Source organism: Macaca nemestrina, chromosome 9 (assembly GCF_043159975.1).
Source record: "Macaca nemestrina isolate mMacNem1 chromosome 9, mMacNem.hap1, whole genome shotgun sequence".
Classification (NCBI taxonomy): domain Eukaryota; kingdom Metazoa; phylum Chordata; class Mammalia; order Primates; family Cercopithecidae; genus Macaca; species Macaca nemestrina.
The window spans coordinates 37,911,750-37,936,498 of record NC_092133.1 but is presented as its reverse complement, the minus strand read 5'-3'; the positions used below and the strand labels follow the sequence as shown (position 1 = coordinate 37,936,498).

The window sequence follows — 24,749 nt, the reverse complement described above, 5'->3', positions numbered from 1 at the left end:
TCACCCAGAGCCTATAGCATTGAGGTGGATGTTATGACCCAGGGTTCACTTTCCCAAGCTGCATCATTCACCCAGATAGAAAACATAGTTTTGTCAAGTACATTGTTAGGAGGTGACGCTTTCCCTCCTAACTTAATCGTGGGGAAGGACTGCTACTCCAGTATGGCTTGTGTTTGGGAATGTTCCTTCTAAACACCTTTGGTAGAGAGATAATAGCAATGTTTAAGCATGTACTGTGTGTTGACAGTGGTGGACGTTTGCTTTCTGTGCTTTATGCATATCTATCATGCTGCCTTTCCCTGCTTTGGCAAGGGAAATAAAATGCAAACCATACTTGCTGACACTTCAGGTGCCTGAAGTCATTGGGTCTCTGAAGTGGAGAGACTGGGCGAGTGAGTGGAAGGGAGACTCCATGGTTGTCTTCTGGCAGCTTCATTAGAGGGCGAGTAGAATCTTTCAGCAGCCTGAACGCAGCCACTTTTCTATTCTGAAAATCTGGGCATCCAAGATCTGGTCAGTCCAAGTGAGCAACGTGATCAGATTCTATGTGTACTGATGACCAGTTATATCTCAGTGTACTCTGGATCCTCACATTCAGCCTCGTGAATATTCAGCCTTTCTAGGGAAAGGCATCCCATTTTTGAAGATCCGTCAATGCCCCTTTATGTGGAGGCCGGAAAGAGGATATCCATGAAGGGAAGAGAACCTCGTCATGTTCCACTGCCCTGGGAATAGAAAGGAGAGAAGAGAGAGGGGAAGGTGGGAGAGAAAGGAGAGAGGAAAGTAGACTTCCTCTCCCAATTTGGAGAGCACACAGTAATGAATCCACCTACAGGCATGAGCATGATCAATTCTGGATTGATGAAGAAGGTGGATGCCTTTTTCGCTTCTATATTTTTGGCTACTGTCATAACCTTCAGGAGGCCAGACTGCATAGCCAATGTACAGCTTTCCAGAAGGAGGAGGGGAATAGAAGTGTTAAAGAATTCAGGGAAATTAGGCCAAAATGGCATCTCCCAGCCCCCCCCCCGCCCCACCCCACACAAGGTATAGGCCAGCCTTTAAGGACCTACAGGGGCTCAGCACTTTCAAGTTGGACCTAAGAAGATTCTTGGGATTTTGTATCCCATAGGTATCCTTCAATTGACAGGCCCAAAACTACTTCGATAGGGGAGGAGGTCTTTTCACAAAGGGAAAGCAGAATGCAGTGACTGAAAGGAAGGGGTAGGGACCTGGACAGGCAATGTCAACTGATGTCCACACCAAGGTCTCAAGAGGATGTCACATGAAGAGGAATCAATCAAAGGGTAATTTCCAGAACTGTGCTGAAAAGACAAGCTCCAAGCTGGGTCATTCTGAGGATTTCATCAGAGCAAGACAAGGCAGTCTAGTTATGGACTTATCCTTTCAGAAACTGGGGACAGGCAGGAACCAAGTGAGAAACAGACCCCAGGCAGGAGTTAGGATTTGCAGATGGGATGACTCACGAAAGGGAGAGAAATCTGGGAAAATAGGGGTGTGATTTAGGCATCCAGGAGATACTACATATAAAACATCTGGCATAGGTCCAGATGGTACATGATGCAGGCATAACAAATGTTCTCTGTCTGCCAAGGGTGTCCAGGAGGCAATGCCTATCTGAAGGGCTGAGGGATGGAGCAGCAGACAGAAGTCCAGGCTGAACTAGAGAGGTCCTGGCCTGTTGTCCTCAAATTGAGGGCAGGAGAATTGCAGAGGAGGCTGTGGGCATCTGGGTGTATATTCACAACAGCTAGGCTAGGTAAGGGCAAGGGATGGCAAGCAGCTCTTAATATTTTTAGTAGGGAATAGGATGAGTAAACATAGGAAGGACTCAAGGAAACAACCACTTTGCATGACTCAGATGCAAAAAAAGACATTAAGACAGAAGATAGAAGGTGAGATGTTGGCAGTGCTAGCAGTCCTCAGCAAAATGCTGCCTAAACTGTGTTCCAGAGCTGTGTTTCTCAAACTTTACTGTGCACATGAATCATCTGGGAATCATATTGGAATGCAGATTCTGAATTGGTAGTTCTAGGGTGAGGACTAACCAGCCCCCAAGTGATGCTGATTCTGCCAGTCCAGGGACTAAAGTGAGTGGTAAGGCTTTTAATGACACTGTTAAGATGCTCACAGAGGCTCTGGGCCAAAGGCTCTGGTCAACAGCATACAGAAAACTCAGATTAAACAAAGTTTAGGGGATGAACAGAAGTGCTGAAATTTAGTGTTTCGGAACCTACTAGACCACAGGAACTACTTTTTTCCTGGAGAACCTATTATTATCTCACAGAAACCTGTGCAGGAAAAGCTTCCTTAAGAGATCCTAAACTATAAAACTCTGCTCGCACTGAAGGAGTGCAGCACCACCCCCAAAGCCCTCTGGAAGAGGCCAACCTTCAGGTGCACCGGAGCTGGGGCGTTCCCCTCCCTTCATCAGGTCTACTAGAGAAAAAGAGGGCCACAGAGAGATGCCTATTGTACGAGTATGATTTCTCCTTCACTTCACTTCTAGATAAAAACATCTTACGCTGGAGTAAAGGAGAAGTACCTGAGTGAATACTGCTTTTCTGGTACCTACATTCTCTCCCTACTTCTGCAAGGCTATCATTTCACAGCTGATTCCTGGGAGCACATCCATTTCATTGGCAAGGTAATTTGGGGGGGCCTGTTGGGCTAGGGGGAGGTTGGGGTTCGGTGGTAGTGACTGAAGCAGTTTGGGGCTTGAAAGAGGGGGAAGTCAGCCTGGTGTAGCTTTGGCCTGATGTTCTGTTCTACCATTCTGCTTCGAACCCTGGCATTCTGTGTCAAGCCCTCCTGGGTCTGTTGGCCCGCTGTGGGCAACCTCTCTAAGGACAGCTACTTGCATTTTCAGTTGCACCTTCCCACATAACAGTGACTAATTCCTTACAAAACAAAACACAAAATGAGATATATTAAAGTAACAGCATTTCAGCAGCTACAATGACTGTGTGCTGACTTCAGCAGCCCTCTGAAAGGCCCCTTCCATAAGCTGGGAAAGTATGATCATGGTTTCATCATCCTTGTTGGTTATTACTTCAAGGTTGACCAATCTGAAAGCTCAGTGTGAAGAAGGGGACTGAGTGGCTGTGAATGATAAGATCATTGTTTAGAAGCCAGGCTTAGCATGAGTCCGGAAGAAGCAACTTCAATGCTGTGCTTTACCATAGCGCCACCTGCAGGTATCCAGGAATAGAGAACTCAGCTGAGCGACTCATGCTTGACCAAAAATACCCAGAGCAGTGTGTCTCTACCTTTTTAAGCCCATGCTCACTAGTGGGGAAAACATTTTACCCCCTGTATTAAATATGGTGATTTCAAGCAAAACAAAGCATTGAGACAGAGGGCTGTAGAAGGCCTGAGGATACCAGTGTCCTTACACTCTTGTCAGTGCTGATCTTGCTAATTCAAACTTAAATCTTTTCCTTGTTATAATATTCCAGACTTCCTTTAATTCCAGCACTTTATTTTGTTTGAAAGATTATACCTATGTCAAATTTAGGACTGACACATGAGGTAGTCATAATGCATGTGTGTATATACATTTTTTTAAAGAGACATGGTCTCACCCTGTCACCCAGGCTGGAATGAAGTGGTATGATCAGAGCTCACTAAAGCCTCAAACTCCTGGGATTAAGTGATCCTCCCCACCCAGGCTCCCAAATAGCTGAGACTACAGACGTGTTCCACCGTGCCCAGCTAATTTTATTTTCTGGAGAGACAGGGTCTCACTATGTTGCCCAGGCTAGTCTCAAACTCATGGCCTCAAGTGATCCTCTCTCCTTGGCCTCCCAAAGTGCTGAGATTACAGGCATGAGCCAGCCAGTGATTTATATTGTTTGAATTCTTCCAATGCATGATCCAATAATTCTAAGCCCTAGGTGATAACTCCTCTAACGCCTCCAACCACAAACAACAGACTTTCCCCACTATTTGCAGATCCAGGGCAGCGACGCCGGCTGGACTTTGGGCTACATGCTGAACCTGACCAACATGATCCCAGCTGAGCAACCATTGTCCACACCTCTCTCCCATTCCACCTATGTCTTCCTCATGGTTCTGTTCTCCCTGGTCCTTGTCATAGTGGCCATCATAGGCTTGCTCGTCTTTCACAAGCCTTCGTATTTCTGGAAAGATATGGTATAGCAAGAGCAGCTGAAATATGCTGGCTGGAGTGAGGAAAAAAATTGTCCAGGGAGCATTTTCCTCCATCGCAGTGTTCAAGGCCCTCCTTCCCTGTTTGCCAGGGCCAGTCTTGACCAGTGTGAAGCTTCCTTGGCTTTTACTGAAGCCTTTCTTTTGGAGCTATTCAACATCCTCTGCCTCAAGGACTTCCGGCAGACACTGTCTCTTTCATGAGTTTTTCCCAGCTACCCCTTTCTCCTTTGTACTTTGTGCTTGTGTAGGTTTTAAAGACCTGACACCTTTCATAATCTTTGCTTTATAAAAGAACAATATTGACTTTGTCTAGAAGAACTGAGAGTCCTGAGTCCTGTGATGGGAGGCTGAGCTGGCTGAAAGAAGAATCTCAGGAACTGGTTCAGTTGTACTCTTTAAGAACCCCTTTCTCTTTCCTGTTTGCCATCCATTGAGAAAGCCATACAATGCCTTTGAAGAAGGCAGACACACATTCCACTCCCAGCCTGCCCTGTGGGTAGGAGAATTTTCTACAGTGGGCAAATATGTGCTAAAGCCAAAGAGTTTTTTAAGAAATATATGTGCTCATGCAGTAAATACAGTTCTCAATCCCACCCAAAGCAGGGATGTCAATAAATCACATTCCTAGGTGATACCCAAATGCTACAGGGTGGAACACTCAGACCAGAGACTTGCGAAAAGCGGATGTACATATATGCATTCAAACATCAGGGCTTACTATGTGGTAGGTGGTATACACATATCACAAAGAAAAATACAGTTACAACTCAGGGTCACAAAAAATGCATCTTCCAACGCATATTTTTATTATGGTAAAATATACATAAATACAATTCACCATTTTAACATTTAATTCATATTAAATACATACAAATCAGTGACATTTAGTACATTCACAGTGTTGTGCCACCATCACCACTATTTAGTTCCAGAACATTTGCATCAACAAGAAATTGTCTAGAGACAAGACTATCCTGGGTAGGCAGAAACCATAGATCTTTCTGTTTACAGCTGTGGAAACCAACTGTACCATAAAGATAGTTCGCTGAGTTTTAAAGCCAAGCCACATCTTATTTTTCCGAGGTTTAATTTAGTGAGAGGGCAGCATTAGTGTGGAGTGGCATGCTTTTGCCCTATCATGGAATTTACACATCAGAATGTGCAGGAACCAAGTCTGGAAGTGTTGCCACCCCTGTCACAAAACATGGGCTTTGTTTGCTTATTCCATGAAGCAGCAGCTATGGACTTTACCATGGAAACATGAAGAGACCCTGTACCCCTTTCCTTAGGATTGTTGCAAGAGTTACCTGTTGAGCAGGATTGACTGGTGATGTTTCATTCTGACCTTGTTCCAAGCTCTCCATCTCTAGATCTGGGGACTGACTGTTGAGCTGATGGGGAAAGAAAAGCTCTCACACAAACCAGAAGCCAAATGTCCCTATATCTCTTGAATGATCAAGTCACTTTTGACAACAGCCAGCTGAATATAAAAACTTAATAAAGCTGTGGAAAGGAACTCTTAATCTTCTTTTCTGCTACTTACGTTAAATTCACTAAATCTTGATTAGGAATCAAAATTCGAATTGGGACATGTTCAAATTCTTTCTAGTGGTAGTTGCCTATACTGTCATTGCTGCTGTTGGTTGAGCATTTGTGGTGTACCACGCTGTGTGCTCAAGGGCATTACATTCATCTTCTCATTTAATCCTCACAACAATCCGAAGAAGGTAGGTGTTACCATTCCCACTTCACAGAAACAGAAACTGAGGTTCAGAGAGGTTAAGTCATTTGCCCAAATGGCAGAGCCAAACCTGCCATGCACCTAACCATTATTTTCTTTCCCAAACATACCAGGCTGTCTCCTCATAACTTCCAAGCATGCACTTAAAACTCCACAAGAATACAGGGTTCATGGGACATGGTATTCATAGAAAGGGAGGCAGAAAGCTGGTCTGTTTCTGATAGGCTTGTGATTTAATATCATTCTGCTCATGTGCTTTGGATGGAAGCACGTGTGGCATATGATGCTAATCAGTGGTTCCCATACCCCCGGCTTCCTAATTTTAATGTTTGCTCACTGCACAGTAGATTGACATCAAATAGTGGCTGACGATGATGAAAATAAAGGTCAAATAAGTTAAGCCAATAGCAGCTCCCTTTTTCCTTCTGTCTGCATATACAAAGCACTGTCATGCACACAATCTATTCCGACCCTCACAACAACCCAGAAGGGTGTAAATAGTATTTCCATTTTACAAATGAGGGTCACACAAACGACTACATGGCAGAGCAGATACTGACACATCTGGTTGAAGCCTATTGCTTTTTCTTTTCTAAACACTTTCCCTCAGCAAGATGGAATTAGACTTCACAAGTCTCCTTCAGATAACACAAATCTTTTGTTATTCCATTCCTGTTTTGTTGCCTAGGTCCAATCTCCCGCTCCCCAGAGACGCAAAAAAAAACCCCCAAAACACCAAAAAAAACACCCCCCCCCCCACAAAAACCCTTTAAGGTATTTGGGAGCCAAACTCCACTTGTTAAAATCTCAAATTATGGAGACAATCAGCAGATACAACCTAACCCCAATTCTTTTGAAGGAAAGGTTGATTTAGAGGCAGATCCAGGAATCTGCTTTGGGCCACTTTGGGTGGGGTAGATGAAATAAGATGGGTCACTGTTAACTAATTTTAATATTGGATTGGCCATTGGTTATAACTGATTACCATTCTCCCCTGGATTTTCACCCAGGACTCAAAACTTGGTTCTGCTAATCCTGTTCCTTTATGAGGAACCTTTTAAAGTTTCCTTTATAAGGTAGGAGTTTTTAAATTAATTTATTTTTTTGAGACGGAGTCTCACTCTGTCACCCAGGCTGGAGTGCAGTGGCACAATCTCGGCTCACTGCAAGCTCCGCCTCCTGGGTTCATGCCATTCTGCCTCAGCTTCCTCAGTAGCTGGGACTACAGGCGCCCACCACCATGTCTGGCTAATTTTTTTTTTGTATTTTTAGTAGAGACGGGGTTTCACTATGTTAGCCAGGATGGTCTTGATCTCCTGACCTCATGATCTGCCCGCCTCGGCCTCCTAAAGTGCTGGGATTACAGGCATGAGCCACCACGCCTGGCCAGGAGGTTTTTTTTGTATGAACCTATAGGGGAGAAAAGAGATCAGCAGAAGTTGTTACTTTTTTTTTTTTTTTTTTGAGACAGTCTCACTCCGTTGCCCAGGCTGGAGTGCAGTGGCGCTATCTTGGCTCACTGCAACCTCTGCCTCCTGGGTTCAAGCGATTCTCCTGCCTCAGCCTCCCAAGTAGCTGGGATTGCAGGTGTCCACCACCATGCCCGGCTAATTTTTGTATTTTTAGTAGAGACGGGGTTTCACCATGTTGGCCAGGCTGGTCTCAAACTCCCAATCTCAGGTGATCCACCCGCCTTGGGCTCCCAAAGTGCTGGGATTACAGGAGTGAGCCACCATGCCCGGCCGGAAGTGGTTACTTCTGTAGACAAAAGAATAAGGCTACTTAATCAGGCTTTCTGTGTAACAGAAAGAGAAAGAAAACATAAAAGTTTCAATTCATCCAATTCTTAATAAGAAATATATAAATAAAAGTTTTTTAAAGTACACTTCATTTTAATGTTGTATCAGTCAAGGTCCCTGCAAGAGACAGATGGTACACTCAAACTGGGTAACACAGGAGAGTTTAAGAAAGCAACTAAATCCAAAATACTATCAAGGAATCAATATAAAAATTGTTAATATTTTTCTCATACTGTTTTCAAAATATATTGTGAATATTACATTTACAGCACATCTTAATTAGGACTAGCCGTATTTCAAGTGCTCAGCTCACATATTGCTTGTAGCTACCATATTGGACAGCACATGTCCAAAAAAATACATGTAAAGTTAAAGTTTAAAAGACACAGGAACTAAACCCTCATCGTCCTTCCCTTGGGAGGTAGTTTAGAGAGCTATAGATGCTGTAACATTTTTGCTATTGTTTATTATACATGACATTATTCCTAAAAAGGCTTTTGAGATCCTAGGTTGTATTCCTCAGGTTTTGTTGCCTTCCCATGAAGGTGTGAAGGCAGGGATGCCTGTTATTCAGTCCAGGATGCATGACGAGAGACCTTGGGAAAGTTCCATCTAGATTTAAAGAGAATTCTTGATGCTTACGTTCCATACTCAAAATGTTAATTTGAATATTAAAATAAAGATGATTTTTCTTTTGGAGCTAGTCTTGCTCTGTTGCCCAGGGTGGGATGCAGTGGCATGATCACTGCAGCCTCGACCTCACAGGCTCAAGCGATTCTCCTGCCTCAGCCTCCTAAGCAGCTAGGACTACAGGTGTGCACCACCATGCCTACCTATTTTTTTTTCTGTAGAGACAGGGTTTCCCTATGTTGTCCAGGCTGGTCTCAAACTCCTGGCCTCAAGCAATCCTCCTGCCTTGGCCTCCCAAAGTGTTGAGATTACAGGTGTAAGCCACTGCACCCAGCCAAGATGAATATTTTAATAGCTCACAGAACAAAGTTTGCCACATAATGATAAAATTACTATTAAAACATATTCCCATTTATTGTCAGTTTAAAAGATGAACTAAGTTTCACCCAAACTGGTCTGGCCCCTCTCTGATAAAACTTCCAGTAGTTGCTGTCCTGTTAGAACATGACAGTTGCTCATAACTAGCTTTGCTTACTAACCATGTTTCTTTCCATTTGTATTAGGTTCTTTTTATAACAGCTCAAAGTTTCATTAATTGCTGCAATAAACATTGATTTTCATGTTTGTGAGTCTGCAAGCCAGCTGGGCGGCTCTACTTCAGGTGGTAAGGGTGGATCAGAGCTATTCATATACCTCTTGTTCTCCTTGTCTAGTGGTTTCTAGGGATATGTTCTCATAATGAACCCCACAGAGGCTCGTGAAAGTGAGAGGAAACTAGGATGCCTCTTAAGGCCTTGGTCAGGATGGGGTCTCCTGTCACTTCCATCGCAGTCTATTGTAAGTCATATGACCAAGTTCAATAAAATATAAACAAGTTAGAAAAGCAATGGGAGGAATGGCAAAGTCATATGGCCAAGGCCATGAGTGATTAATTTTAACACAGGAAAAAAGTGAAGCATTAAACGCAATTATTTAATATATAGTGCCTCATTAACTGAAATATAAAATGTGTTTACTGTAAAATATAATCTGCTTATCTCAGCAAAGAAATACTATCTTTAAAAAATATCATTACTTCTAAGACGTCATCAGTCTGCAACTTCTTTCCATAGCCTTAATCAGGATGCTCTGGCAGCTCCTACATTAGCCTCACATTGTAAACTGGTAGATTTCCTAGGAAACCACACATCTATTTATTTTTCTTATTTTATATGTTTAGGACAATGTATAGCTAATTACCCTACTTTTATTTGCATACAAATCTAATACAATCAGTTTTATCACAGATATAATGGATTTTTCAATAGTGAGGAGAGAGGTGCCTCCATGAGCCTTCTCTTTAGAAAAGTGGCATTCAAGACTCTTCATTTGAAGTGAAGATTGCTATATCTTTTGCATTGCTGTATTTTAGATAAATTAAGTTATAAATTGACACTATAATCAACTGACACCATGATCAGTGATGATGATCACCCTCATCAGCACTAGAGTTGACTTTTTGTTTTTATAACCCCTTTGCATGTATGTTGAATAGCAAAGTTCATCAGAGAACATGTATTAGTCAGTGGTAAGTAAGATATCCTCATCGAAGAAATAACATCGCCTCTTCTAATAAAGTTCTAAGAGAGGGAAGAAAAAGTCTTGGGAGCTAGTCAGGAAATAGTGTGTATTTGCAATTACCTAAACTGAACTCTACCATTACTCCTAACCCAGCTCCTCCTCCTGTGTTTTACATGATTAATGCCACCCCTGCCTCAACTAACCAAGATCAGCTTCATCACTGGGACCTCCCCATTCTTCCTGTGCAATATTTTTCTTTTTTATTTCTCCTTCTAATATTACTGTTATCGCTCCAGTAAAGATCTGTAATATATTTCATCTGGACTGATACCAGGAATGGTGGTGTTGCTTCCAATCTGTTGCTGCTAGATTAATCTTTGCAAAGCACAGGCTTAATTTCATTGCTCCTTAACTAAAACCACTGGTGGCTTTCCAATGCCTAAAAAATAAAGTCAACCTCCCCAGCAGACATTCAAGGCTTTCAGTGATCCATGGCTGTCAGCTCTCTCCAGGCTCACATCCCACTCCACTCCTCTGATGTTTCCTACACTACACTACACTACACTACACTACACTACACTACACTACACTACACTACAGCCAGGTAGAATGACTGTTCACCCAACACCATTCAGGTTGTCTTCTCAACCTGAAATACTCTTGCACCTTCAAAGCTCAGTTCAAGTGCCCCTTCATTTGTGAAGCCTTCTCCAAGTCTCCAAGTCAGAATGTCTCTTCCTTGTGCTACCACAACCCTTTACCTGAGCCTCCATTAGTGCACTGAGACCATTCTGTTCAGTGTTCGGGTGAAGCTTCTTGGTGCAAAATATGTTACCTATTTCTTTCTGAAAAGTTGGATTCAGGGATATTTTAGTAGGACCCAAGGTAATAGTTCTAGCCAACCTCCCTGTCCACTGCCAAGCCGACTACAAACCCTTCTGTTGCTGGCGAGCTGGTCCATGCCACTAGTTCTGCTTCATTCTATTTATCTCTTAATGTAACCATCTTCTTCCTCCAGGTTTTAAGAACCAGCCCAACTCCTGGTTCCCTGATGAAGCTTATATTCCTCTACCCACATCGAACTTTTTCTTTTTGGAACATGCCTTTAGTTTCTGTGTAGTTTGCCATGCAGCACTTTATTGTACACATTATTAAAACAGAATTTTAAGGATTAGAATGAACCTTAAAAGATCACGCGTCTCAAAATTTAATGTACATACAAATTACCCAGGGATTTTGTTGAGATAAAAATTATTTAATTTTAATTAATATAAATAATTCAATAGGTCTGGGGTGAGGCCTGAGGTTCTACATTTCCAACAAGTTGCCAGGTAAAGCCAATGCATCTGTCCAGGAACCACACTTTGAGTATCAAAGGTCTAGATGACATTATCATTCCAAAGAGTTTCTTTTACAGGCTCTCAGATCAGTGTTCATCTACTACCTGACTACCTGACTGCCATTCATAGGCAGTCTGTTCCATAGCGGGCCAGCTAAAGTGGCATTTACAAAGCTCACTCCTCTTATACAACAATCCAAGTGTTTCTTTTGTCAGTTTTCTGTGCCCCAGGAGATCCCTCTCTGCCTTGCCCTCTGCATTTGGGGGACCAGCACCTTGCACTCAGTGAAGGTCTGGAGTGCTTAAGAGGGATTTCTTCCAGCTCTCTTGCCCTGGCCTTCAGTGTATTAGGTGTATTACCTCCATGCTCTCAGTAGAGGCCCATAGGAAAGAGTAGGTAGGTTATGCCAGCTCACATGCATCCTTTAAAAATGGTTTAAAAGTTTAGCTGGTTTCTTATTATTCCTGTCTGTGGATGTTTCCTTCTCCTGTCACTCTACTAGGGATGAAACAGCTAATCATGTTCAAGAGTTCAATTTAGATGGTTTTTAAAAACTACGATTGAATTAGTTCGTTTTCATGCTGCTGATAAAGATATATCTGAGACTGGGAACAAAAAGGGTTTAATTGGACTTACAGTTCCACATGGCTGGGGACGCCTCAAAATCAGGCAGGAGGCAAAAGGTACTTCTTACATGGTGGCCTCAAGAGAAAAATGAGGAAGAAGCAAAAGCAGAAACTCTTGATAAACACATCAGATCTTGTGGGACTTATTCATTACCACAAGAATAGCACAGAAAAGACCGGCCTCCATGATTCAATTACCTCCCCATGGGTCCCTCTCACAACATGTGGGAATTCTGGGAGATACAATTCAAGTTGAGATTTGAGTGGGGACACAGCCAAACCATATCATTCTGCCCCAGGCTCCTCCAAATCTCATATCCTCACATTTCAAAACCAATCATGCCTTCCCAACAGTTCTCCAATGTCTTAACTCATTTCAGCATTAACCCAAAAGTCCACAGTCCAAAGTCTCATCTGAGACAAGGCAAGTCCCTTTCACTTATAAGCCTGTAAAAGCAAGCTAGTTACCTCCTAGATACAATGGGGGATACAGGTATTGGGTAAATACAGCTGTTCCAAATGAGAGAAATTGGCCAAAACAAAGGGGTTACAGGGTCCACACAAGTCTGAAATCCAGTGGGGCAGTCAAATTTTAAAGCTTCAAAATGACCTCCTTTGACTCCATGTCTCACATTCAGGTCACACTGATGCAAGAGGTAGGTTCCCATGGTCTTGGGCAGCTCTGCCCCTGTGGCTTTGCAGGGTCCAGCCTCCCTCCTGGCTGCTTTCTCAGGCTGATGTTAGTGTCTGTGGCTTTTCCAGGCACAAGATGCAAGTCGATGGTGGACCTACCATTCTGGGGTCTACCATTCTGGGACTGTGGCCCTCTCCTCACAGCTCCACTGAGCAGTGCCCCAGTAGGAACTCTGTGTGGGGGCTCTGTCCCACATTTCCCTTCCACATCACCCTAGGAGAGGTTCTCCATGAGGGCTCTGCCCCTGCAGCAAACTTTTGCCTGGGCATCCAGGCATCTCCATATATCTTCTGAAATCTAGGCAGAGGTTCCCAAATCTCAATTCTTGACATCTGTGCATCTGCAGGCTCAACACCACATGGAAGCTGCCAAGGCTTGGGGCCTCTACTCTCTGAAGCCACAGCCCAAGCTCTATGTTGGCGCCTTTCAGTCATGGCTGGAGCAGCTGGGACACAGGGCACCAAGTCCCTAGGCTGCACACAGCACTGAGACCCTGGGCCCTGCCCACAAAACCACTTTTTCCTCCTGGGCCTCTGGGCCTGTGATGGGAGGGGCTGCCGTGAAGGTCTCTGACATGATCTGGAGACATTTTCCCCATGGCCTTGGGGATTAACATTAGGTTCCTTGCTACTTATGCAAATTTCTGCAGCCAGCTTGAACTTCTCCTTTAAAAAAATGGGTTTTTCTTTTCTACTGCATCAGCAGGCTGCAAATTTTCCCAAATTTTATGCTCTTGTTTCCCTTTTAAAACAGAATCTTTTTAACAGCACCAAAGTCACTTTTTGAATGCTTTGCAGCTTAGAAATTTATTCCACCAGATACCCTAAATCATCTCTCTCAAGCTCAAAGTTCCACAAATCTCTAGGGCAAGGGTGAAATGCTGCCAGTCTCCTTGTTAAAACATAACAAGAGTCACATTTACTCCGGTTCCCAACAAGTTCTTCATCTCCATCTGAGACCACCTCAGCCTGGGCCTTATTGTTCATATCACTATCAGTATTTTTGTCAAAGCCATTCAACAAGTCTCTAGGAGGTTCCAAACCTTCCCACGTTTTCCTATCTTCTTCTGAGCCCTCCAGATAGATGAGATGTTGGTAGAAAAGTTACGAGAGAAAAACTGAGTAGTCACTGAAGAAATACCAAAATAACCCATACTAGGTTCAGGCAGGAGTTAACATCTAACCAGGTATATATAGAGAATAATGTCATAGATAACTGGAGAAAACATACTCTAAATCGGGGAAAGGCACATAATGACTTTCTCTCTACACCTCTTTGTCTCCTTTCAACCTTTTCTCTCTTCTGTGGCCTTATTTTTTATTCTAGTTTTTCTATTCCAGCACTTCTTTCTCTTTTCCTGGCTTTTCTTTTGATTTCTATACCTTTTTATATCTTTTCTTCTCTTGTTCTTTCCCTTTAGGGTGTCATGCTTCACCTTTCTCCTTGCCTTGCACTTCAATTTCTCGGGACAGTGATCTGCTAATGCTCTCGCCTAAGTGGTACAGATTTTAAAACTACTGAATGATAGAAGAAAGGACTACTGGGTTGCGTATGTTAAAAATATTTTTTGTAGCACATCTATAAGGAATATTTTCAAGGCCCTTGTCTAACAATCATGTTTCTGATTTTTTTTTTTTTTTTTTTTTGAGATGGAGTCTCTTGCTCTGTTACCCAGGCGAGTGCAGTGGCGCAATCTTGGCTTACTGCAACTTCTGCCTCCCAGCTTCAAGAGATTCTCCTGCCTCGGCCTCCCAAGTAGCTGGGATTACAGGCGCCCGCCACCACGCCCAGCTAATTTTTGTATTTTTAGTAGAGACAGGGTTTTGCCATGTTGGCCAGGCTGGTCTCAAACTTCTGACCTCAGGTGATCCACCCACCTCGGCCTCCCAAAGTGCTGGGATTACAGATGTGAGCCACTGTGCCTGGCCTGTTTCTGATATTCTTTATGGTCAATAATTAAACTATTTAAATCTAAGTTATATTTACTTCAATCCTGAGAAATAACTTAATGGGGTATTTTCAATTCATAGCAATCAGAAATAGCCTTGGTTGTAAATTGAATCTACAGCACAACAAATATGAATTTTAGTTTTGAGTTATAATTTTATACCACTTTTGAATGTTTATACAAATGCCCTAATTTGAAAGAAGTTTGAGTGTTTCATTGAAATAAAATACCATTCCTTAGTGTAGAGAACAAAATGACTGACTTGTTTAAATACCAATCAGGATTTATGTTAATAGGAAGTGGGTGGTCCTGACAAGATCTTGGTCTTTGTAAGAATGTTTCTTGGTCAAAGTCCAAGTCTTCTAATGGCATTTATTCTTGCGGCTCACTAGGTGGGTGGTAATAGTAAAATATTTGCCTTGGTTCAGTTCCATTGTTGAAAACAAAATTTCTTAACTCCATTTGTTTTTGAAATTTTTGAGAAGGTGGCGATCTTTGTCCACAACCTCTATTAACACATTTTTTTCAAGGGCATTTTCTCTGAAAAATCATTATTGGAATGGTCATGTAAAGGTCCCAGTGTATGATCTGATACTTTATCAGTACATTCTATATCTTCCAAATTCATTTCATCGTGAGAACAGTGTTGGTAGAAAGGTCTTTACCTTTGCAAACCACTTCTACTGAAGTAATGAAAACCTCGTACAGGTAACTGGTTCTGAAAATCCCCATGAGGTGAGTACTCACAGCTATACGGAAGAGTTGTTTTCGTCTCCAGCCTCTGTTAACAAAACCAAAATCTTTCATTGGAAGTGTTCCTGAAAGCTCCTATAGGTCTGGTTATGAACAGTATGCATCTTTTGTCCACAAGCTTTGCTAACAAAATCAAAATCATCTCCAGGGTCTGGTTCATGGAGGTCACTGTGAGGCTGGTGATCATTAAATGGTCTTCGTTTTGTTCCAGGCACCCGGTTAATGAACTCCGTCTCCTCTTGGGAGACGTTATAACACTGATGATTAGCAAAAAAATGAACATCTTGATCCTAGTCCCTTGTGAGCAAAATCCCAGTCTCTCAAGTGTCTCTTTTCTGGTATGCTGTCACTACACTGGTATTCATCAAAATCCCTATGCCTTTGGACAGGTTCATTGTTGACATAATCATAATTGTTTATCTGTATACCATTTTGAGGGTATTGATCATTAAGAAGCCTTGACTTTTTCCCAGACCCATGTGTGGTGGGAGAAATATGCTATACATTCCCAGTATTTTAACAATAAATAAAAGATAAATGCTATGCTATTAGCAAAAGCTCCCTTTATGCAATTCAACAGGACACAAGATGACTTTGGTGTGATGTTTCCTAAATTGGGTTGTGCCTCATTTTCATTTCTCCTTTCTATCTACTTGTGAGCCCAAAACACCCTCCCACTGAAGCAGCCTTGTTGTCTGGGGAGACACCTGAGGTTTGCTGTCTGACGGCCATAGAGATCAAGGATGCAGACATACAAAGAGTGAGGTTAAGATCAGAAATTTAACAGGTGAAAGAGAATAGCTCTCTGCTACAGAGAGGGGTCTGCCAAGGACTATTTTGCCTTCACTATCTGCCTAAATAATCTCTTTCTATCTCGTGTATTACTATCAGCTATCAGCTTGTAACTATAAGCTTTAAAAATTCCAAACAAAAGTGTTTTGGTGTTAAACAATAAATTTTTAGTAAAAACTGGTGAACACATTTAATGGCATCTTTTCATTTAAAGGAAAGTGTCCTAACCAGGTCACTTTTACTGTAATTTGATGCATTAAAGAAGTAATCTTACAAATATGGCTGATGACATGCTGGTTTATTGTACTGACTTCATGTCAAAAGAAACAATCAAAATATAATTTACTCCTAAAGACATTGAGCTGATAACATTAAAATATTTATTATATAAATAGCATATTTGGGCTGTTTCTTGTTCTTAGTTGCTATAAATACAGCTGCTATGAACATTCATATCAGATTTATGAGTGAACAAAAGTTCTCATTTCTCTGGGATAAATGCCCAAGAGTGAAACTGTTGGGTCCTATGCTAAGTTTCTGTTTCTATTTTTATAAGGAACTGCTAAACTGTTTTATAACATGAAAAACACACCAACCTGAAATAGAGATAAAAAAGAAGAATAGATTTCAGTTAGAATGAAAAAAGATAACTTTTAAAGACCTAGGATAAGATACTATAATTGACCACAGATTAGAACTGTGCTTCCTAGCAACAAGAACATAAAAGGAAAGTTTCATTAAAAAACAAAACAAAACCCAACCTAAACAAAAATAACCCCCCAATCCCCACAATATCACCTGAAAACAAGCCAACCAATTTCTGGCACTACTTTTTTTTGTTTTTTTCTTTTTTGTTTTTGAGACCAAGTCTTGCTCTGTCACTCAGGCTGGAGTACAGTGGTGCGATCTCGGCTCACTGCAACCTCCACCTCCCAGGTTCACGCCATTCTCCTGCCTCCGCCTCCCGAGCACCTGGGACTACAGGCACCCACCACCACACCCGGCTACTTTTTTATATTTTTAGTAGAGACAGGGTTTCACTGTGTTAGCCAGGATGGTCTCAATCTCCTGACCTCGTGATCCGCCCACCTCGTCCATCCAAAGTGCTGGGATTATAGGCGTGAGCCACCGTGCCCGGCCTCTGGCACTAACTCCTAAGACGGATTGTCCCAAGGATTTATAAGAAACAGGAATATAACAGTTATTTTCAGTGTTGAAGATAAATCCTTCCTTAGAATGGGAAAGCAGAGATTGTGTGAGGGAAAGGAACTGTGTCAAGGCAATATGAAGTGCTGTGGGAAGTTGAAGAGCTCTGTATACCCTTCCTGTACGTTATGTCCTGTGAGGCTAATGCCTAACAGTGCTTGGCACTGCTCAAGTGCTCCTTCTCCTGGGAAAGAGAAAATTCTGAATTGTGTCTGTTCTAACTTGTATTAAATCAGTTCACAGTAGATAATCTCAATGTATTGAAAATAAGTTATATATTTCATTTTTTTCTCAAAAAATCAAACCAAAGACAAACACAAATGATTTCTTATATTTAAACTAGTACTATGTATTCTGAAATTAGTTTTGTAGAGAAAAATGCCACCAAAGAGTGTAGAAACTTATCAAAGATAGAGAAGATTGCAAGATTTTTTTCTATTGTCTTGTCAGTTTATAAATATACACACACACATACACATTATATGTGAAAGTCATAGAAAAGATTCTAGTACCATTTGATAAACCTTAATTCAGTTTCTGATATATCGGTAGAATAAATACAAGTTATTACTAAGAATCATAGCATTTTAGATTTTGAAGAGCATAGAGATTATCTATTTCAACATTTCCCAGTTTGGAGAACCTTATTGTCCCATATCATAATGCTTGTTCTGTGGGGGAAAAAAGTGAGTTCTGTGTTTAAATAAGTTGGGGAAATGCTGGGCTAAATACAATTTAATAAGTTTCTTCAGGATGTCTAATGCTTTTAATGAGTGAATGTTCATGGTCATAGTGGGCTGCATTTCCCAAACTTATTTGACTTTAAAAAATACTTTTTATTCCTGTAAAACTAACAATATCTCATGAAACACTGTGTTTTTAGAATATAGCATAAGAATAGCTAACTGATCTGGTCCAACTCCTTATGTTATAAATTAAACATCTGTGGCCTAAAAAAGTTATCACTTATCTAGGTCACATACAATTAGTAAGTGGCAGAGCTAAGCACTGAACCCAAATTTCCTGATTCCCAATCCTATGGATTTCCCCCACTACTCTATTATTTTAAAAATATGTTTCATAATTTTTATAAAATATTCATTTAAAATCATGTTACTAATACCCATGAAAGTCTTTATTTAGAGGCCATTCTCTGGATTCTTCCATAGAATTATTGGTTGGGGGATTTGCATCTTCATCTGAATCCCAGACACCCATTCCAAGATTACTAGAAGAAAAGTATCAATAAACAACAGAAGCTTAAAATTCAATCAGAAACAGTCATAGGCTTTTAGAAACATAAGTTGAACATAAAATGAGAAAAAGGCAAATCTATACACCATTCATATCTTGGGAATCTATAGATATGTTGCCATTTGTCATAGTGGAAACAAGAATAACACATCATCAAGCACAATTTTAGAGAGTATTTTCAATTGTTAGGCTATACCCATTATCTCTTGTGGCCAAGAGAGCATAAAAATTATTAGGGGTTTAAAGAATATGCATTATGAGGAAAGTTTAAAGGAAGAGAGAGAGGAAGTGGGAAATTAGGTCAGGGGTACTGAAGTACTGAATTAACTAATGAGCCCTTATAAGTATTTTTAGCTTCACCAAAATATAATCAAAACAGTATACAAAATAATAATAATGGTATTTTAATATCTTTAATAGTGGAGATTTGGTACTAACTTTGCTTATTATTCCTCCCTTCATTAGAGACTTTTTAAGAACTCTTGCTTCAATAGATGGTTATAAATTCCCTTTTCTTCTTGTTGTAGTTAATACACAAGTATCCCGTGACTTTAAAAATGTTTTTACTTCATCACTTATAAGATGCATATAATCAATCTGAAATTCTACAGAAAAAATTCTTCATATTATAATTTTGTTTAAAAGGAATTTTAGCTGGATAGGGATTCCTTGTACAGTCCTTTAGTACATGAGTAATGACTATTTGAGGTATAAATCTCAGAGTTAATAGCTAACACTTATTTAGCTCCTACCATATTTGGCACTGTGCTAAGAGCTTTACTTGTATTAACTCATTTAATCCTTACAACAACCTGTGAGGTATTATCTCCATATTATAGTTCAGAAAACTGCGGCACAAAAATCGTAACGTGGAAGCAGTGAAATTTAAACATAGGCTTTCTGGCTCTGCCTCCCATGTTCTTAGCTAATGCTATGGATTGAATGTTTGTGTGCCCCTAAAATTCATATGTTGAAGTCCTAATCCTTAAGTGTGATGGTATTTGAATGTGGAGACTTTGAGGAGTAATTAGGTCATGAGGGTGGAGCTCTCATGAATGGGAACAGTGCTCTTATAAGAAGAGACACAAAAGAGATGATCTCTTTCTTGGATATGTGAGGATACAGCAAGAAGGTGTCTGTCTGCAAACCAGGAAGAGAGCCTTCACCAGGAACTGAATGAGCTGGCACCTTGATTTTGAACTTCCCAGCTGTCAGAACTGTAAGGAATAAATTTCTGTTGTTTAAACTACTCAGTGTATGGTATTTTTGTTACAGCAGTCTTAACTAAGACAGCCAAAAAGTTATATTGTCTCTTTCCAAGGAGGTAATTGATTTTAAGTACAAAGCAGTGGCCAGCCCCGTTCTATTTAGTACATGAGTCAACATGAGTTCAGGAAATTTTTACTTAAGTCTAATCTATTCCTAATTCAAATTATTTCTGGCTGGTTTGAATAAATCCTCCCAGATAATTCTAGTTTTCTTTCCAATACTGACCTCTAAATTGAGCAAGACCTGCCTTTTTCTGAGGATTACATTTAGTCTGAAATATCTTTTTTGTTGTTTTTGTTTTTGTTTTTTTTTGAGACAGAGTTTCGCTCTTGTTGCCCAGGTTGGAGTGCAAATGGCACAATCTTGGCTCACTGCAGGCTCCGCCTCCAGGCTTCAAGTGATTCTCCTGCCTCAGCCTCCCAAATAGCTGGGATTACAGGCGCCTGCTACCATGCCCGGCTAACTTTTGTATTTTTAGTAGAGACGGGGTTTCACCATGTTGGCCAGGCTAGTCTAGAACTCCTGACCTCAGGTGATCCACCCGCCTCAGCCTCCCAAAGTGCTGGGATTACAGGCATGAGCCACTGCACCCGGCCCTAGTCTGAAATATCTTGATGCTCACCCTCTACAAGCCTTTCCTCTAAGCTGTAGCTTACCTCGACACCTGAATTTCCTTTTCAGCTATCATTCATTGGAACCCAGACCTGGTAGGTGTTTCTTAAAATTTTCAGGCAGCTTATTTTCATGTTAGCTCTACAGCCTCACAGAAAATCAAAATCATGTAAGCAGTAGTATGTAACCAATATTTGGGTCCTAGACGTACCCAAGCATATTTTAAATGTTCATGGCACCTTGCAATCATCAAATCCAAATGTTTCATTTTATAGATAAGAAAAGTGGGCCGGGTGTTGTGGCTCATGCCTGTAATCTCAGCACTTAGGGAAGTCGAGGTGGGCGGATCACCTGAGGTCAGGAGGTTGAGACCATCCTAGCCAACATGGTGAAACCCCGTCTCTACTAAAAATACACACACACAAAAAAAATTGCCAGGTGTGGTGGTGTGCGCCTGTAGTCCCAGCTGCTTGGGAAGCAGAGGCAGGAGAATTGCTTGAACCCAGGAGATGGAGGTTGCAGTGAGCCGAGATCGTGCCACTGCACTCCAGTCTGGATGACAGGGCGAGACTCCGTCTCAAAAAAAAACAAAAACAAAAAAAATGACACACAGAAAAGACAGATTGCTTAAAGCTAGACAGTGGGAGAACAACAAAAGTAGTCATTTGTGGGTCCCCAAGACCAGTGTCATCCTTTTAAAGTAGACGAACAAATGCTTAAACCTCCTATTTTCAATTCAGTCCAACAAATATTTATGAAGAACTGAAGTAGTATTTTACTTAAAAGGGCTAGTCAAAGCTGGTCCATATTTACTATATTGTAATATAATTTCTGAAAACTGGCTGCAGTAGGCAGAATAATGCCCCTCATCCCAGAAAGATATCTACATTTTAATCCTTGGCACCTCTGAATATATTACCTTATATGGCAAATGGGAATTGGCAGATGTGACTAAGATGGGAAGATTGCCTGGATTATCAAGGTGGGTCCAATCGAATTATGTAGGCTCTTAAAATTGGAGAACCTTTCTGGCTGTGGGGATTTGACTACGGATGAAAGGTACACAGAGATGCAAAGTTGTTGACTTTGAAGATGGAGGGAGGGGGCCAATATCCACGAAGTGTGGGTGGCATCTAGAAGCTGCAAAAGGCAAGGAAACAAATCTCCTGTAGGGCCTTCAGGAAGGAATGCAGGCCTGCTGACACCTGATTTTAGCCCACTGAGACCCACGTTGGACTTCTAACCTACGGAACTGTAAGGTATTGTGTGTTTTTTAAGGCACTAAATTTGCAATAATTTGTAATAGCAGCAATGGAAAACCAACCCACTGGCACTGATCACAAACTCAAATTTCGAGTTTCCTCTCTGGGCCAAGTATCAACCCAAAAAGCAGGGATGTAAATTAGAACTCTGATTCATGAGGGCAGTGAATCTAGAAGGTTCTCAGATGTGGGTACATGAAATGATCACTTTTTAATTTTGATGTAATTGCTCTTGGGTGGGACCAGACATCAGGTTAAAAAAAAAGTCATGATAAATTCTAATGTATAATCAAGTTCAAAACTCTATTCTAGGAACAAAAGAAAATAAGCATCTGAATTGCCTGTTGGGGGAATAACTTTGTTCTCTAATAGGTACCCAGGACTTTTTCTTTTATTGAGAGACAGAGTCCCACTCTGTCACCCTGGCTGGAGTACAGTGGCACCACTATGGCTCACTGCACCCTCAACCTCCCAGGCTCTAGTGATCCTCCTGCCTCAACCTCCCATGTAGCTCGGACTACAGGTACACACTACCACACCCAGCTAAATTTTTATTTTTTGTAGAGGTGGGATCTTCCTATGTTGCCCAGGCTGGTCTTGAACTCCTGGGCTCAAGTGATCCTCTTGGCTCAGCCAAAGTGCTGGGATCACAGGTGTGAACCACTGTGCCTGGCCAGTAGCTAGGATTTCTTAGAAGACAAACACCATATCCTTACACCCAAACTGGTACAGCTAGCAGTTTTATAGAGAGCAGTCAGCACAGGTTGCCAAGATGAGCAAAGCTGTGTTTCATTAAAGCATTACAAGGGCTATCCTTCAGATTTTAGCCAAGGGACTATGTACACAACTGCAGTCACCTGTGCCCCAACAGTTCAATGACTTTGAGAGCTGGTGAGGCTAAATATCTCCTCTCTACATAATGCATCAATCTGGGTGATTGGTACCAAGTGAGAAACCTGGGAAATCAACCCATTCCTCCCCCCAACTCACGTACCTACATCTCTTCGCCATTATTTTAGTAAGTCTCTCTTTTAAAACCTTCAACTGTTTTCCTCACCATCTCTTCTGCCACCGCCTTAGATTAGGCCTTAATTAATTTTTCCTTTAATTTCTGTAATTGTTCCCACACTAATCTCTGTGCCGCCAACCTACTTCCATTCTTCCATACTGTGAAACATACATTTGGTCATAGTCCATTTCCTGACATACAACTCCCAAAACCCTTGGAATCTCCAGAGTGGTAAGAGTGCCTTCTGTATACTAATGAGATGACTGGTGACTGGGGCCCCTGATAGCCTCAGCATTATACATTAGAATTTCTGGTCCTCAGAAAAACCAAGGCAGGATTAAAGTGTTGGGACTTTCAGCTCTATCCCTTAACCTTTGGGGAGGGGAGAAAGGCTGTAGGTTAATCTCCTCACCAATGGCCAATGATTTCATCCCTCATACCTACCTAATGAAGCTTCCATCAAAATACAAAAGGCTTGGGTTTGGACAACTTCTGGATAGCTGAACACGTGGAGGTTCCTAGAAGGTGGCTTGCTTGGAAAGGGCATGGAAGCCTGGCTCCCCTTCCCACGTACTTTGCCCTGCGTCTCTTGTCTGGTTGTTCCTCTGTATCCTTTGCAATGTCCTTTTTAATGAATGGGTAAACATAAGTGTTTCCCCGCATACTGTGAGGCACTCTAGAATATTAATAGAATGATTTAGGAGGGGTTATGGGAACTCTAATCTATAGCTAGTTGTCAGAAGTACAGACTGCAACCTGGGGCTTGTGATTGGCATCTGAAGTGGGGGACAGTTTTGTGAGACTAAGTCCTCAACCTATGGGATCTGATGCTATCTCCAGGTAGATAGTGTCAACAGAATTGAATTACAGGACACCCAGATGGTGTCCACAGCAGAACTGCTTGATGTGTGTGGGAAAGTCCCCACACATCTGGTGTCAGAAGTGTTGAGTAGCTGTGTGAGAACAGGGAAAACACCTTTTTTCCTTCATGTAAACTATCTATTCGAATCTGTCTTACTCTCTGGTGCCAGAGTAATCTAAGATACATAACTTATTATGTGACTCGTACATAAAATGCCTCCATGACTACATTTTGCCTTTAGGCTGTAATTCAAATCTTCCTAAGACAAGTCAGCTCCTTCGTGCTCTCACCCTTGCTATCTGCCCCTAGGTGAACCTATAATCTAGGCATTCTCACTACTTGTGAATCCCCCATGCGCCATGCTTTCACACCTCTGTGATCCAGCTTACATTGTTTTCTTTGCCTAGCCAATGCTTCCTTTACATTTCTGCTCAGACATCAGAATACTCCGACTCTTCTCCATTAACCTTCTCTGAGTACCCATACTTTTCACTATCTGAAATTGCCTTATGTGTTGAATGCCTTTCTCCAGCACCATCCACACATTTGTTGTTTCATCCCATCATCAAATGTGTTTTAGGTGCCCAAAATATTCCACACACCGTTTAAACACTTAGAGATACCAAATCAATCAAAGTCCCTGCCCTCAAGAGGGACAGACCAAAAGCAAGTACATACATCATTTCTGATAGCAATAAGTGCTTTGAAGGAAATCCAAGATCATGCAATCAACAGTGACTAGAAGAGAGGAACAGCAGTAAATAAGACAGTCATGGAAGGCTGGCCCTCTGAGAAGGTGACATTTGAACTGAGCCATGCAAAGATAAAGCATTCTAGGCAGAGGAAACAGCAAGTGCAAAATCCCATCATATAAGGCCTTGCAAGTCCACACAGATTTACAACCTTCACGGCCTGGTGTGGGTTAACCTGAAATAATCAAAAGGATCAAAATCCAGTGGAGTTTATTCAAGTAAAAAGCTGGGAATAGCCATCTGGGAGACACAGACTCAGAGAAATAGGGTCAGTGTTCCAAAGTTCAAAGTTAAATTCTTGCATATATAGGCAGAAAACAAAGAAGTTTAGTAGGTTTCTAACACTTTCTAGAAGGCTAGTTTATGAGTTTCTTTTCTGTATGGCTTGTTTTCTTTACAGTTGGTTTTCATTTCCTTTCCAATTTAAAAGAGGTATTTAACACTCC

At 41.5% G+C, this 24,749-nt stretch overlaps 1 protein-coding gene across 1 annotated transcript in view; it reads left to right on the top strand.

Annotated features, from left to right (window-relative positions):
* Positions 1-24,749, top strand: part of LOC105478478 (protein CC2D2B) — a 264,293-nt gene that overhangs the window by 94,333 nt on the left and 145,211 nt on the right. The window contains 1 exon segment of the mRNA XM_071069392.1: positions 2,531-2,668. Coding sequence (XP_070925493.1) covers positions 2,531-2,668 — 138 coding nt within the window.